At 61.3% G+C, this 16,637-nt stretch overlaps 1 protein-coding gene across 12 annotated transcripts in view; it reads right to left on the bottom strand.

The window, feature by feature from the left end:
* Positions 1–16,637, bottom strand: part of MTA1 (metastasis associated 1) — a 53,331-nt gene that overhangs the window by 12,330 nt on the left and 24,364 nt on the right. For 7 of the 12 annotated variants that reach the window (XM_034938302.3, XM_063596423.1, XM_063596424.1 and 4 more), the window contains exons 3-7: positions 13,865–13,958; positions 10,059–10,109; positions 9,306–9,432; positions 9,166–9,229; positions 5,113–5,230 (exon numbers count right to left, since the gene is read on the bottom strand). In XM_034938302.3, coding sequence (XP_034794193.1) covers positions 5,113–5,230; positions 9,166–9,229; positions 9,306–9,432; positions 10,059–10,109; positions 13,865–13,958 — 454 coding nt within the window. The remainder of the gene's footprint in view (positions 1–5,112; positions 5,231–9,165; positions 9,230–9,305; positions 9,433–10,058; positions 10,110–13,864; positions 13,959–16,637) is intronic. The other 5 variants (XM_063596425.1, XM_063596426.1, XM_063596427.1 and 2 more) reach the window with 1 other exon arrangement.

Genomic DNA, 16,637 nt, shown 5'->3' with positions numbered 1-16,637 from the left:
CTTCTGGGAGCTGGGACGATGGAGAACTCAAGGCTGGTGAAGAGGCCACCTGACGCCGGCAGTCGGCCAGGGCCAGGAGGGTTTCTGACGAAACAGCCTTTTACTCGCCAAAAAACAAGACCGTGGTGTTGGGAGACACCCTCAGGAGAATGTGTGTCTGAGCATGGCTGAGCCTGACTCCTGGGGGAGGACTTGGAGAAAGAGCTCCACAATTGTCCTCTGTCCACCTCTCAGCCGCCTCCATAGCTCAGTGCAGGGTGCCAGGCTCAGACTCTGCAGGCGGCTCCCCTCCAGCCCTGGGCAGCACTGAGGTTCCAGACCAAGGACCACGGAGTGCGGGGCCGCCCTCCACTGGGGCGCCCGGCTGCAGGTCCACCATGGAGAGAGCTCTTGAGACTAGAAAGTCCCCAAGAAAATGCTATCCCTCGCTAAGGGGCACTGGCTCCCAGACCCTGCCCCAAGGGCTGGACATCCTGGGCCGTGTGTCCAGGGAGGGTCAGGCCATGTGGCCTCTAGGAAACAATGCCTGGCCAGACTCAGAGGACGGGGTCAGCCAGGGCCTGGGGCTGTGTGAACCAGCAAGGCGGGCTGGGGGGTCTTCAGCCTGGTGTGGACTCCTCACCTGGCTCAGGGGTACCCTGGGGAAGCTGGGGCCCAGCTCCCTGACGGCCAAGAAGCTGAGCCTTGGTGTGACCCACACAAGCCATGGTGCCTCCGTGTATGCGCACCGCTGGTCATGATGGTTGCACTCCCTTTGACATTTCAAACGCACTAAAGGCAGGTGCACAACTAGCGTGCAATTTTCCATCACTCAAGAGGGACACAGCCTCTCGGAGGTGGGGAAAGCTCTGGCCGCCACGTCCCGGCCCCACACCGGCTGGTAGGATCCCTGGTCCTTGCACCAGCGGCCCAAAAGCCAAGGAACGGCAGGGCAGCGGGGAAGGCAGCGTGGGGAGAGGAGGCCGGCTCCTGCGGCTGGCTCGGGCTTGTGGACCCTTAGTCCCATCGCCCCAGACCCTGCAGAGCACCGCCAGGTCTCTCCAGGTGTGCATGGTAAGATGGGGGCACCTCAAGGCCCACTCTCCTGCCAGGCCCACTGGCCCCAGGCTGAAGGTACAGATGCGCCAGGTGAGGGCCTCTGACCTGAGACGGCTCCTCACTCTCTGGCCCTCATGTGATCTGTGTTCTCACCTGTCTCCCAGCCACGGACTCTGCCTTTCCACCTGGGTGCGGCTGCCAGGCCTTCACCTTTGGCCAGGCCAGAAAGGCAAGACAGCCCCAGGCTGGGAGACCCTGGCATGATAGCAGGGCACCCTGGAGGCCACAGGCCAGGCCCCAGCACAGAGGCCTCCCCACGCTCAGACCCACAGGCCTCAGCACAGTGGCCTCCCCACGCTCAGACCCACAGGCCTCAGCACAGTGGCCTCCCCACGCTCATACCCACAGGCCGGGCCCCAGCACAGAGGCCTCCCCACGCTCAGACCCACAGGCCTCAGCACAGCAGCCTCCCCACGCTCAGACCCACAGGCCAGGCCTCAGCACAGTGGCCTCCCCACGCTCAGACCCACAGGCCAGGCCTCAGCACAGTGGCCTCCCCACGCTCAGACCCACAGGCCAGGCCTCAGCACAGCAGCCTCCCCACGCTCAGACCCACAGGCCTCAGCACAGCGGCCTCCCCATGCTCAGACCCACAGGCCTCAGCACAGCAGCCTCCCCACGCTCAGACCCACAGGCCTCAGCACAGCGGCCTCCCCATGCTCAGACCCACAGGCCTCAGCACAGCAGCCTCCCCACGCTCAGACCCACAGGCCTCAGCACAGCGGCCTCCCCACGCTCAGACCCACAGGCCTCAGCACAGCAGCCTCCCCACGCTCAGACCCACAGGCCTCAGCACAGTGGCCTCCCCACGCTCAGACCCACAGGCCAGGCCTCAGCACAGCGGCCTCCCCACGCTCAGACCCACGGGCCTCAGCACAGCGGCCTCCCCACACTCAGACCCACAGGCCTCAGCACAGTGGCCTCCCCACGCTCAGACCCACAGGCCTCAGCACAGCGGCCTCCCCACGCTCAGACCCACAGGCCTCAGCACAGTGGCCTCCCCACGCTCAGACCCACAGGCCTCAGCACAGCAGCCTCCCCACGCTCAGACCCACAGGCCAGGCCTCAGCACAGCGGCCTCCCCACGCTCAGACCCACAGGCCTCAGCACAGCAGCCTCCCCACGCTCAGACCCACAGGCCAGGCCTCAGCACAGCGGCCTCCCCACACTCAGACCCACAGGCCTCAGCACAGCAGCCTCCCCACGCTCAGACCCACAGGCCTCAGCACAGTGGCCTCCCCACGCTCAGACCCACAGGCCTCAGCACAGTGGCCTCCCCATGCTCAGACCCACAGGCCAGGCCTCAGCACAGTGGCCTCCCCACGCTCAGACCCACAGGCCTCAGCACAGCAGCCTCCCCACGCTCAGACCCACAGGCCGGGCCTCAGCACAGTGGCCTCCCCACGCTCAGACCCACAGGCCTCAGCACAGCAGCCTCCCCACGCTCAGACCCACAGGCCTCAGCACAGCAGCCTCCCCACGCTCAGACCCACAGGCCTCAGCACAGCAGCCTCCCCACGCTCAGACCCACAGGCCTCAGCACAGTGGCCTCCCCACGCTCAGACCCACAGGCCAGGCCTCAGCACAGTGGCCTCCCCACGCTCAGACCCACAGGCCTCAGCACAGCAGCCTCCCCACGCTCAGACCCACAGGCCTCAGCACAGCAGCCTCCCCACGCTCAGACCCACAGGCCTCAGCACAGTGGCCTCCCCACACTCAGACCCACAGGCCCCAGCACAGTGGCCTCCCCACACTCAGACCCACAGGCCTCAGCACAGTGACTTCCCCACGCTCAGACCCACAGGCCGGGCCCCAGCATAGCAGCCTCCCCACGCTCAGACCCACAGGCCTCAGCACAGTGGCCTCCCCACACTCAGACCCACAGGCCCCAGCACAGTGGCCTCCCCACACTCAGACCCACGGGCCTCAGCAAAGCAGCCTCCCCACGCTCAGACCCACAGGCCGGGCCTCAGCACAGTGGCCTCCCCACGCTCAGACCCACAGGCCGGGCCTCAGCACAGTGGCCTCCCCACGCTCAGACCCACAGGCCTCAGCACAGTGGCCTCCCCACGCTCAGACCCACAGGCCTCAGCACAGTGGCCTCCCCACGCTCAGACCCACAGGCCTCAGCACAGTGGCCTCCCCATGCTCAGACCCACAGGCCTCAGCACAGTGACTTCCCCACGCTCAGACCCACAGGCCAGGCCCCAGCATAGCAGCCTCCCCACGCTCAGACACACAGGCCTCAGCACAGCAGCCTCCCCACGCTCAGACCCACAGGCCTCAGCACAGTGGCCTCCCCACGCTCAGACCCACAGGCCAGGCCTCAGCACAGCAGCCTCCCCATGCTCAGACCCACAGGCCTCAGCACAGTGACTTCCCCACGCTCAGACCCACAGGCCGGGCCCCAGCATAGCAGCCTCCCCACGCTCAGACCCACAGGCCTCAGCACAGAGGCCTCCTCCCCAGGCCCAGCCCTCAATGTGCCCTGTGTGCCTGGAGAGACGTGGGGGTCTTCCCCCACTGCCCAGCGCCTCCCAGAGCACAGATGCTTGCAATGTAGCAGGCCCACGAGCCCAATGCTGGAGCCCACAGCTGCCTGGAGGAGGTGGCACACCCAGCCACCTGTGAGACGCACCAGCACCTTACGGACAATCAAGAAGAACACGAAACAGCCCCAGCTACTCGGGAGGCTGAGGCTTGAGGATCGCTGGGGCCCAGGACTTCAAGTCCAGCCTGGGCGACACAGCAAGACCCGCTCTCAAAACAAACCAAAACAGGACAAGCACGAAACGCCTTGATCACAACTGCAAGCAGGGAGGCGAGTCCCCGCCCACCCTCGGGGGCAGAGCCCTGTGTCTCGAGGGCAGCCTCGTGGCCTTGCCCAGCGGGGAGATGAGGGACAGGGCTGAGAAGGGGACAGTGAGCCCCAGGACCTCCCACCAGGACTACCGAAGCACCCGGTGGAGGGAGGAGGCCGCCTGCATCCGGGGTGAGCACTGTGTCGGAGCTCCACGGCCCCACCAGGCCTCAAGGGTGGGGCACCCACAGGCAAGACAAGAAACGTGGGCAGATTCACACAGAAGAAAATTTCTGGAGGCAAAAAGAACTTTAACAAATGAGGCCAGGCGCAGTGGCTCACACATGTAATCCCAGCAGTTTGGGAGGTCGAGGCAGGTAGATCACTTGAGTTCAGGGGTTTGAGACCAACCTGGGCAACATGGCGAAACCCTGTCTCTAATAAAAATACAAAAAAACTAGGGGGGTGTGGTGGTGCGCGCCTGTAGTTCCAGCTACTGAGGAGGCTGAGGTGGGAGGATCATCTGAGCCTGGGAGGTCGAGGCTGCGGTGAGCTGTGATTGCACCACTGCATTCCAGCCTGGGCGACAGAGCCAGACCTTGTCCAAAAAAAAGAAAAAGTAATGAAAAATAACTGCCAAGGCCAGACTCGGTGGCTCACGCCTGTAATCCCAGCACCTTGGGAGGCCTGAGGTCAAGAGTTCAAGACCAACGTGGCCAACACGGTGAAACCCCATCTCTACTAAAAATAAAAAAATTAGCCGGGCATGATGGCAGGCGCCTGTAATCCCAGCTACTCGGGAGGCTGAGGCAGGAGAATCGCTTGAACCTGGGAGGCGGAGGTTGCAGTGAGCCGAGATCACCCCACTGCACTCCAGCCTGGGCAACAGAGCGAGACTCCGTCTGAAAAAAAAGAAAAAGAAAAACAACTGCCAGAAGGAAACCAGGTGTCACTGTGCAAGGACAGCTGATCACCACGTCCTGCCTGAGGGTCTGGGGCTTCCCCAGAACCCCACCACCACCAGGAGTAGGTTGGGGAAGGCTCCGGGACACCAGCCTACACACATCACCCACGTGGACAGAGCCCAGGCCTACACCTGCCGCCCCCAGTCACACATGAATCACTGACACGGCCGTGTCCCAGCCTCCTCTCACCCAGTGTGTCACCCGGCAGGACAGGACAGAGGGCTCCATGCCTAGGGCGGCCCACCCTACCTTCTTTTAACAAGTCGGTGATGTCTGCCTGGTACCGGTTTCCTACTCGAATCTCTCCTTTATCTGCCAGCAGGGTCTTCTGCTGTGGGTCGTAGACTAGAGAATAGAAGAAGAAATCCTGGAAAACACCACAGGAGACAGAGAGGCGTCAGCAGTCAGGCTGCTGGGAGGGTCAGAGAGGCGTCAGCGCGGCCGGGCTGCTGGGAGGGTCAGAGAGGCGTCAGCACGGCCGGGCTGCTGGGAGGGTCAGAGAGGCGTCAGCATGGCCGGGCTGCTGGGAGGGTCTTGCCCAGAGCTCTTGTGGGGCGACATGGGCGCAGGAGGGAGGGAGGGCGCAGGAGCCCCCACAGCTCCTGGCCATGCCTGGGAGGAGCCTACAGCGGGGCCTCAAGGGTCACTGGGGGATGCACCTGCCCCATGACACTGCACGGAGGAGACATGCCGAGGGTCAGCAGAGGCAGGGCCAATGAGCAGCTGCAGGGGTGGGGCCAGGCTCCACAAGCCTTTACCAAGGCAGGGTGGATATGGCTACAGCCCAAAAACCATGACTTATTTGCCTTTTTATTTTTTTGAGGCAGAGTTTCGCTCTTGTCGCCCAGGTTGGAGTGCAATGGCGTGATCTCGGCTCACTGCAACCTCCGTTTCCCGGGTTCAAGCAATTCTCCTGCCTCAGCCTTCCAAGTAGCTGGGATTACAGGTGCCCACCACCACACCCAGCTAATATTTTGTATTTTCAGTAGAGACAGAGTTTCACCATGTTCGCCAGGCTGTTCTCAAACTCCTGAGCTCAGGTGATCCACCCACCTCGGCCTCCCAAAGTGTTGGAATTACTGGCGTCAGCCACTGCGCCCAGCAGACTTATTTTCCTTTTTCGAAACATGGTCTCGCTCTGTCGCCCAGGCTGGAGTGCAGCAGTGCAGTCACAGCTCACTGTGGCCTCCGCCTCCTGGGTTCAAGTGATCCTCCCACCTCAGCCTCCAAGTAGTTGAGACTACAGGTGTGTGCTATGCCCGGCTACAAAACCATCCCTATCAGCAGCAGCAATGTGAAGATGTAACTTATCCAAGGTGTTTAAGAGCAACAGAAATCAGGAGTTCTGGGCACAACCTTGGAGGAGCGGCCACCGCTGGAGCGCTACGGAGCATTCCAGGCTCAGCGCCGCCGGCCGCCACCCGCGCAGCAGGCGCGGCCCTTCCCGCCAGCACTCCATCTCAGGCAACCTCACACCAGGGCCCCCAGGCTGCCTCTGGGATGGCATTTCCAGGACATGGCCTTTGCCAACCTTTTGCTGTCCGGCATTGTGTGTCCTGCACTGGGCTGGTTCTGATGATTTTTGAAGGAGGCCTGTCCGGGCCTGACCCTGGAGTCCCAGCCTGAGCACCTGGCCTCAGCCAGGGCTGCACTTTCTTCTGCATGTGTGCCTGGCGTCCAGTCACCCTCCCGTTTCCAGGTCATCCTCCTGATTCCTGTGGGTCGTCTTTTCCAGCCCTTACCCGCTTTCCCTGTCTCTCCTATTCTGAAAGCCACTCTGCGTGTTTTCTTTCAAGAGCTACCTTTAAAGTCCAGCATGACACCTGCTCCATGTGTGACCACGAGCCATGCTTCAGGGCCTTCGTCCTCTTGAACTGACACGACTATCCAGAGGCCAGCTGCCAGCCTCAGCCTCAGCTCCTACTCTGCCTGGATCTTTTATTTTTTTTGGAGATAGGGTCTTGCTCTATCACCCAAGCTAGAGTACAGTGGTGCGATCTTGCTTCAGTGAAGCCTCCGCCTCTTGACTCAAGCAATCCTCCCACCTCAGCCTCCTGAGTAGCTGGGACAACAGTAAGTGTGCACCACCACGCCTGGCTAATGTTTTTTACTTTTGTAGAGGTGAGGTCTCACTATGATGCCCAGGCTGCTCTTGAACTCCTGAGCTCAAGTGATTCCCCCGGCCTCGGCCTCCCAAAGTGCTGGGATTACAGGCACGAGCCACTGTACCCGGCCTGTTTCTTTAAATTAATAAACACAAGTGGTTTCTATTTGGTGCCGGACTGCGCCACTGGCCAGGGCCTGGGTGTGTCTGTGACTGCTGTGTGCTGTTTCTGCACTCTTGCTTATCTGTGACATGAGCCTGTGTTTATCAGGACTTCATCAGGGAGGGTTATTTGAGGCGAGGCAGGGGCACGATCGCCCAGGGGCCAGTGGCACAAGCTTCTGCCAGGTGCTAAGTGTACTCACCCTGAGCCTGTTACATTAAATTCCCATATTGGGGCTGTTCAGAAACCCCAGGTAAGAAAGAAGAGGGAAGTGGCTGGGCGCAGTGGCTCATGCCTGTAATCCCAACAGTTCGGGAGGCAGAGGCGGGATGATCACCTGAGGTCGGGAGTTTGAGACCAGCCCGGCTAACATGGTGAAACCCCATTTCTACTAAAAATACAAAAAATTAGCCGGACGTGGTGACACACGTCTGTAATCCCAGCTACTCGGGAGGCTGAGACAGGAGAATCGCTTGAACCCGGGAGGCGGAGGTTGCAGTGAGCTGAGATCGCGCCACTGCACTCCAGCCTGGGCAACAAGAGCGAAACTCTGTCTCAAAAAAAAAAAAAAAAGAAACAAAAAAAGAAAAAGAAAAAGTGGGGAAGGGCTGCATCGTGCAGCAGGAGGGTTTCAGGGTGCCTGAGCAGCCTGTTTTGTCCCCGGCGAGCATGGACCCGGCCGTTTCTGGGCAGACACAGTGCAGACAGGCTTGTCACCGCACCTGCTGCTTCCTCACGGGCCTTTTTTGCTAACAAACATTTTCTGTGCCCACAGATACATTTCTGCAGTCTCACCCTCTCTGTGTGGCTCTGTCAATAAGGGCACTCCTCATTCCTGAGTGGAAGCCTTCACAGCGACCCCCACAGACTCTGCTCCCGCCCAGCATGTTGTGGCTCAGCCTTCTGGGAAGCTGGTCTGGCAGCCTGAGAGGGTTCGAGCCCTGCCCATGCTCCACGCATGTGTTACGACCCCAGGCCAAGCCCTGCCTGCTCTTCTCTGACTGCTCATGACTCTGAGCTAAGGCACGACCACAGCCCTAGCTGAGCCACTGTCGCCCTTCACGCCTGTTTCCAGGCTGTGTGGTGGGAATGGGGACCGGGGCCACAGAGGTAGTGCAGGGCTGAGCTTGGGACACACCGTGGCCATCCTGGATCCTTCAGAGCCCATGCCAGAGCGCCGATGGCCACGACAGAGATGAGCCCCCCTGGGATGGGCAGGGTGGGGGCCGCATCCAGCAACCTGCATCTGAGCTGACTGGACACGCTGGGGGTGTTCAGGTCACAAGACTCCAGCCAGGTGGCAGCAGAGCCCGTGGGAGGCCAAGCCCTAGGCCTGGAGATGCGCCTGCCCCTTGGCAGGTGTCCCCTGCAACTGTGACAGGCACTCCAGGGAACCAACACGCTCCAGACGCTTTTGCCCCCACGTGGCCTCAGAAAACCCAACCCTCCCATTCGCTGGATCTCACAGCAGCCTCAGTGCCACCGCTCTCCGTCAGGCGACACTGCTCCCCAGGGATGTATGGCATTGTCGGGACACATTTTTTGGTTGTCACGCCTTGGGGGATGCTATACGGCAGGTTAACACCGTATAATCACAGGTGACCCCCAGATAAGAATCACCTGGTAACACCGTATAATCACAGTGACCCCCAAGGTGGGCCTACCAGGACTCTGCCCACCGCCCAGGAGAGACCAGCCAAGACTCCTGCGAAGACTCAGGTGGCCCCTGCCCCCACCTGCCTCAGCCACACCCTCCCCAGGGGGACCCCCCCTCGCTGGCTGTCTGGGTGGCAGTGGCAAGAGGAAAGAGCTCCAAGCTCCTGGCCCACAACTCTGGACGCGTAGGGTGGGGGCGGCCACACACCAGGACACCTGGAAGTGACAGTCAGGACGCAATCCCCGCTTCCCCCAGAACAGCCTGGGCCTAGAGGGAGGAGGGAAAATCGTCTCCGCCGCCCAGGCCAGCAGAGGTCATAGGTAGAGGAAACAGTGGCCCAGGACTGGCTGCGGCAGACCAGGCCGGGCTGGGCCTCACCTCCCGCTCCAGGTAGGACTTGAGCGACTCGGTCTCGTTGAGCAGGGTGACGCTGCACTTGCCCCTGGAAGAGAAGGACGGGCAGGCTGGAAAGGCGAGGGCAGCCCGAGGGGCCCAGGGCGGGAGCTGCTGGGGGCTACCTGATGTGCGTGGCGGGCAGAGACTCCAGCTGCCGGGAGAGGAACAGCTCCCGATGCCGCAGCTGGTGCTTTAGTTTCTCAGGCAGGTCCACCATTTCCGGATTCTCCATTTCCTCTTCTATTTCCCCTGAAGGACAAGGAGCCCCTGTCAGCACCGCGGCAGACGCACACTGCCAGACCAAGGCCCACCCCACCGGCCCCACCTGGCGCCAGCACACAGGAGGCCCAGTCCTGGGAGGCCTGCCTCCTCCTGCTGCCGGACACTGTCCCACTGCCCCACCCTATGGCGGCCCAGCGGCTCCTTGGCAGGTACCCCTGCAGACACTCTGGTGCCCACGTGCCCTTTAAGTCCAGGCACCCTAAAGGCCCAGATTCCCCAGGGCATGAAGATGGAAGGAGGAGGGAGAACAAGGTCCGGGCCAGCCCCAGAAGCAGCAGCAAGAGCAAGAGGAGCGGGGGAGTCGGCGGCTGCCAAGAGCCCAGGCCAGGAGGGCGAGGGGCAGCCGCCCTCTGTCCGTCCCCATCTCGTGGCCAGACAGCCCCATACAGCCCACCACAGACCTCCCACACCAGCAGGTCACCCTCAGGCCGGGGCCGCACCAAGCCTGGGCCGTGGGCCGGACACAAGGGAGGGCCCCTCCTCAGCCGGGCCGGCCGGGCGCAGGGCACAGGCATGCAGGCGGCCCGCCCAAACTCTGTCCCTCAGCGGCGCTGCCGCCCCCAGCCCAGGAACACAGACAGGAGGGCTCTTACCTTCCTCGCCGTTGTCCGCCCCCGGTCCGGCCTTATAGCAGACTGACAGGGCTATATAACAGACAGACAGCACCCGGCAGCACCGTCAGCACAGGGTGGCGGCCTGCTCCCTGCCCAGGGCCCGGACCGAGGGCTGTGCCGCCAGGGGGCAGGGCAGAACGGGGGCCGCAGGCCTCCCGGTGGGGCGTGAAGACCACCCGGTTGAAGATCATCTGGGCCTCGACGTCCCCCCACTCTGGCTGCCCATCCACCCAGTGCCAAGCCTCTTTGGGAAGAGCCCAGACAAGCCTGGCTGTGGAGGGCCCCTGTCCAGAGGCCACCCCTGCCCCCACTCCACTAGGGCTTCCCAGAACAGGCTGTCCAGATGAGACCGGGGCCGGGCACGGGCCAGCAGCATGGGGATTCCTGCCCTGTGCTAGGAACCCAAGTAGGGTCTTATAACACCCAAAATGGGGGCGTGCAGTGGTGCTCCCCACCGCCCCTCGCACGCTCAGCACCGGCCGCCAGTGGGCCACTCATCCCGCTCAGCGCCCTGCCGGCTCTCTGAGCCCGAGGTCCCCAGACGGGACCACAGCCAGCCGGGCTGCTCGCTCTCTGCGGCCCCCTTGTGGTGCCTGCAGGAAGTCCTGGCTCCTCTGGGCCCTCCCAGGCGCCAACAGCTAAGACTGAGGCTGGGAGCAGCCATGCTGGGCCTGTTCTGGGCGGGCCCTATCTGGGCCTCAAAAGCCTGGGGTGTCTGCCGGCTGAGCCTCACCTCCTCCCGGTCCATAGAACAGGGCAGGGCCGACCAGGACAGCCCCAGTCCTCGCATCCCAGGCCAACACATCTCACTCGCTCCCACTTCTGGGGACCCACGAGCAAACTGCACCCTGAACTCAGACATCACCAGGGCCCAGAGGCCTACACACCAGCCCCAGACCAGAGGCTGGCTTTTGTTCACACCCGCCCTATGCCAGGCCCCATCCGAGCACTGACCCAGCCTGGACAGAAGCCCACAGCGGCTCCGAAACTCCCATCTCACCAGTGTCCCGGTCAGCAGAACAGGGCTCTGTGGTGCAGCCTGTCGGAGATGTGGGCGAGGTGGGCCTACAGCTCCTCAGAAGACCCTCAACAGGCAGAAACACCCAGGCAGGAGGTGGGGCTGGCTAGTGTACCCTGCACCCCTCACACTCTGAACCCTCCCTCAGACCCTGGATACACCCCTAAGCATGAGGCCCAGGCTGTGCCCTCACTCCCACTCTTGGCTGTGGTCTCCAGGGCCCCCACGCCCTCCTCCGAGGAGGGACGTTCCCCTCTCCCTGTCATTCTGTCCTGAGAAAGGCTTCATGCTCACAGCCCTGCCGGGGGGAGGGCTTCTCTGCCGCAGGGGCCACAGTGCAGCCTGGCGGGTGTCTACCCTCCACCCTGAGGCCTGCACTGTGGGCTGGACGCCCCAGCAGGGGCTGGGTGGAGGCAGTGACGTGGGAGAGCCAGAGGCCTCCCAGAGTGTCCTCACACCTGTCCCTGGGATCAGCTGGGGGCCTCACCCTGGCTGCCATGAGCTCACAGAGAAGCAGGAGAAACACACAGATTGACACAACCCCGGGGGGTGTGGGCCCTGCAGAATCACCACAAGGCCCAGCCGCCAGACAAGAGTGGGGCCGCGCTCTGAGTCCCTGGACCAGCGGCAGACCCATCACCCATGATGCCTGCTCTCAGTTCATAGGAACGCCCTGCAGAGGGGCCGCCACGCAGCTTTCCAGGGAGCACCGTCCAAAGGGGCTGTGCTGTGTACCTGGGGGGCCAGTGCTCGAGCTGGGACACTGCTCTCCGCCCAGTCCTATCAGCCCCAACGAGGCCCTTCTGGAAAACCTGCCCTCTGATACCTCTAATCACGTTATGTCTGGAGTCCCCTTCTGGGGCTCTTCCAGCAAAAGGCCATCCTCTGGGGCGTCTGAGAGCAGAACCTCAGCCAAGGGGGCCACAGTACCCTCAAAAACCACTAAACCACTGATACAGGCTCTCTGGAGCAGGGACACTGTGCCCCCAGGTGCCAGAGGACAGAGACAGGATCCACCCTGGGCCAGCCATAAACATGCCCAACTCAACGGTGGCGCCTGACTCCCCAGGCCACACAGACTGGCAGGGCCACACTGCGGCCGCTCAGCCTGGGCACTGCTTCTCCAGCGGGCCAGCCCTGCAGAGTCGACATAGGCCAGCCTCCGACACTAAGAACCGCCAGCCGTGCTGCTGACTGGCACCCAGCACCTGCAGGGCCAAGGGCCGCACCAAACGCCCCTCCAGAATGTGTAGCCTGTGGACCTTCAACATCCCCAGCTCTCCTCCTTGGTGCCTGGAGCCCAAGGAGCAGTGGAGTACACAGGCTTTGGGGTCAGAGGTCAAGGATCACCATGCCCCACCTTGAACGCTCCCCTCCTCTGAGCAGAGAGCTAGGAAGTCCAGTTCCTCACAAAGCCAGAGAAAGCCCATGGTCAACTGGCAGCTCCCTTTGGGCCAGCCACAGGCCCCACAGCCCAGTGTCCAGAGAGGACCCAGGCTCGGGGGCCCGGCCCAGCTGCACTGACCCAGGGCAGCTCACGTCCGCATCCACTGGTTGCTGAGGAAAGGTCCCAGCTGTCCGGTGGGCAAGGCAGTGGGGTTAAGGGACACCTTCATTCCACAAGCGCCTGCCCTGGCCGACTCCCAGCAAAGGCTCAGGAACAAGGCATCGGTGGCAGGATTGTCTGCCCTGTCCCTAAGCCCCTCCCAGGGCAGGGGGAGGTTGCCTCGGCTGACTTCCTGCCCCTCACCCACAGCGCTGGGACGGGGCAGAAGATGCCAGGGTCCTCCCACCCGATCCACCGCAAACCCACAGTCCCTGGACCTCACCCCATTAGGGGTCGTGGGAGGCTACAGGTGGGACCTTGGCCCACCCCAGCGACACGGGTACCCGGGCAGTCACATGCCTCACCTACTGGGAAATGTCACCCTACAGACCACAGCCTCAGCCTGGGCTCAGATCCCACCCCAGATGATGTGTCAGAGTGGAAGCCAAAAATGCCCCTCATGCCTGCCCCCACCGACACATGAAGGGCCTCAGTGGGGTACCACACTGTGTCTGGTGCAGGTGGGGCCCAGCTCGGCAGGCCCTGTGTCAGTAGCATGTGGAGGGCGTGGGGGTGCCTCTGGCTCCTGGCTCTGAAGTCAACATCCCCCGGCACAGGAGACTCCACCACCTGCGAGCACCTGTTCCCGGGGGAGAAGCTGGGCCCCCAAGGCTGAGGGCATTCCCATGCAGCCAGTGGCTTCCTCCCACACGCTGTGCTGGCCACAGCAGCCCCTCCCAGCCAGATTACTAAACTTGGGTTTGAATCGTAAAGAATAAGGAGAGGACTGCTTTCCTGAAAACACTACTCAGAATCCCAACAGAAGCCTCTCCGCAAAATTAAAAAGAGACATTGGCAAGTGCAGGCAGCAGGGTCCCACCAGCCTGGAAAGTCTCCAGAAGTCATCATAGAAGGGAAAAAGAAGCCTCGATCAATGATGCCCACACCCAGCCACACCATGACAAGCTCGCAGAGGATGCCAGTGAGAGACAGACCACTCCAGGGGGCGTGCAAGGACTTCATTCACCCAGCCCCCGAGGAAACGGAGCCAGGACACCCCCGCCCACTGTGGAAGGGAGAAAAAGAGACGCCAGAGTGAGTTGGGCAGAGGGTGGCCCCACGAGGCCAGGACGCCGATGGGCCCTAGGGAAGAAGGACCCCGCCAGCCCTCCCCAGCCGACCCTCCCGCCAGGCGGGCACCCCAGGGAAGGCCGGACTCACTTGCGTGCTTGTCGGCCAGGGCGATGAGGGTGCTGGAGATGTCCCGCCTCCGGTAGAAGCACACCACTTTGGCCTCCACGTTCCCATTGGCCGTCTGTAACAGCAAGGCAGGGGCGTCTGAGAAACGCGACCAAACCCGGGCTGCACAGCTCCCAGGAGGGGCTCCAAGGCCGGCCCCTGCCGTCCAGGGACTGCAGGTGTAACCACACTACCCCTCGGGACTCCAGGAGGGCACTTCACAAATGGAGCAAATCCTGCAGCTCTGGACGCCCGTGGCGTCTATCCCGGGGGAGAAGGCGGGCGTGTGCACCCAACCTCAACCTGTGTCTCCATCCTCCCTCCCTTCCAGACCCCAGTGTACCACCTGAGAACAGCAGGGTCCCAAGGAGGAAAAGGCCCCCGCCACACTGGGTAGGACCTCAGTCAGCTCCTGGGAGGCCACGCCCAGCTATCCCAGCCCCTCTGGGGTGACCTGCACAGCAGCCACGGCCCTAGCGGACGCAGCCTGGACCCCCTGCATGGGACCAGCCCTCCCACCTGGCCTGGCTGACAAACGTCTCTAAGTCAAGACGGCTGTAAAACGCCACCAGAGAAGCACGTATGTTTTCTGAACGAGTTTTTATAACATCTTTGCTACTGCAAGAATTGTGCTGTAATTCTAATCACAGTGCAAGTGCCTAATGGAATACCATTTATAACTCTTTTTTTTTTTTTTAAGATGGGGTCTCACTCTGTCGCCCAGGCTGGAGTGCAGTGTTGTGATCTTGGCTCACTGCAACCTCTGCCTCCTGGGTTCAAGTGATTCTCCTGCCTCAGCCTCCCAAGTAGCTGAGATTACAAGCGTGAGCCACCACGACCAGCTAATTTTTGTATTTTCAGTAGAGACAGGGTTTTGCCATGTTGGCCAGGCTGGTCTGGAACCCCTGACCTCAAGCAATCTGCCTGCCTCAGCCCCACAAAGTGCTGGGATTACAGGTGTAAACAGCACCCAGCCTCACCTAACTTTAATTTTTTGAGATAGGGTCTCACTCTGTTGCCCAGACTGGAGTGCAGCAGTGTGATGTCAGGTCACTGCAGCCTCCATCTCCCAGGACCACAGTCCAATTACACCATGCCTGGCTTTTTTTTTTTTTTTTTGAGACGGAGTCTTGCTCTGTCGCCCAGGCTGGAGTGCAGTGGTGCGATCTCAGCTCACTGCAAGCTCCGCCTCCTGGGTTCACGCCATTCTCCTGCCTCAGCCTCCCGAGTAGCTGGGACTACAGGTGCCCACCACCAAGCCTGGCTAATTTTTTTGTATTTTTAGTAGAGACGGGGTTTCACCTTATTAGCCAGGATGGCCTCGATCTCCTGACCTCGTGATCCGCCCATCTTGGTCTCTCAAAGAGCTGGGGTTACAGGCGTGAGCCACTGCACCCGGCCTTTTTAGATGGAGTCTCACTCTGTCGCCCAGGCTGGAGGGCAGTGGTGCGATCTCAGCTCACTGCAACCTCCACGTCCCGGGTTCAAGTGATTCTCCTGCCTCAGCCTCCTGAGTAACTGGAACTATAGGCACCCACCACCACACCGGCTAATTTTTGTATTTTTAGTAGAGACGGGGTTTTACCATGTTGGCCAGGATGGTCTCCATCTCCTGACCTCGTGATCCACCCGCCTCGGCCTCCCAAAGTGCTGGGATTACAGGCATGAGCCACCGCGCCCAGCCAACCTGGCTAATTTTTAAATTTTTTGTAGAGACGGGGTTTCACCACATTGCTCAGGCTAATCTTGAACTCCTGGACTCAAGCAATCTGCCCGCCTTGGCCTCCCAGAGTGCTAGGATTACAGGAGCAAGCCAAGGCACCTGGCCACTTTTCTTAAAGATAATTTGGTTTAATGTTATAAATGGGTTGGGGGCAGTGGCTCACTCCCAGGAGTTCAAGACCAGCCTGGGCAACATGGTGAAACCTCATCTCTATAAAATGTGTTTTAAAAATTAACCAGATGCAGTGGTGTGCGCCTGTAGTCCCAGCTACTTGGGAGGCTGAGGTGAGAGGATCACTTGGGCCTGGGAGGTCAAGGCTGCAATGAGTTGAGATCGTGCCACTGCACTCTGGTCTGAGCAAAGGAGCAAGACCTTGTTTCAAAAAAGCAACAACAAAAAAGAAAGAATAAAGAGAAAAGTGCTCAGTTGCTCTGCACAGCCTGCCGGGAGCCAGGCGTTCTCGAAGGTGGAATTCCTCTGTTTGGGACGTGCATCTCCTCTCCCCTTCACATCTGTATCTGCTCACTACGGTGGTGTGAACCCAGGGACCACCATGCTCTGCTTCAAGTCATGATCCAATGTGGCCTGACCCTCCTGCAAGTCGAGCTGTCCCTACCCTGGCCGCTGGGTTCTCGCTCTGTTGGCTCTTGTGTCCCTGACAGGCTCCACCGCAGTGGGGTTACATCCACATCTGATCACAGTGACACACACAGACCATCCAATGTCACAGCGAGCCATGAACCCTGCAAGAACACATGACCGCAGCCACCCCACCCGGGCAGCTGGGACCGTGGGGCCAGGCTCTTCCGCATTCAGGTTCCCACCAGCTCGGCGCCTCAGGCCAGGCCTCCCATTGCCACACATGCACCCCACCCTCCAGGATCACTGTGTGCATTCCGTGACGCTCGAGGTCTGTTCTGCTGTGTTCCTGCACACAGCGGACTCGGTCTCGCTCGGGGTCTGTTGTGTTGTGTTCCTGCACACAGCGGACTCAGTCACGCTTGGGGTCTGTTGTGTTGTGTTGTGTTCCTG

The sequence above is a fragment of the Pan paniscus genome, chromosome 15 (assembly GCF_029289425.2).
Source record: "Pan paniscus chromosome 15, NHGRI_mPanPan1-v2.0_pri, whole genome shotgun sequence".
Taxonomy (NCBI): domain Eukaryota; kingdom Metazoa; phylum Chordata; class Mammalia; order Primates; family Hominidae; genus Pan; species Pan paniscus.
This window is presented reverse-complemented; position numbering and strand designations above follow the sequence as displayed.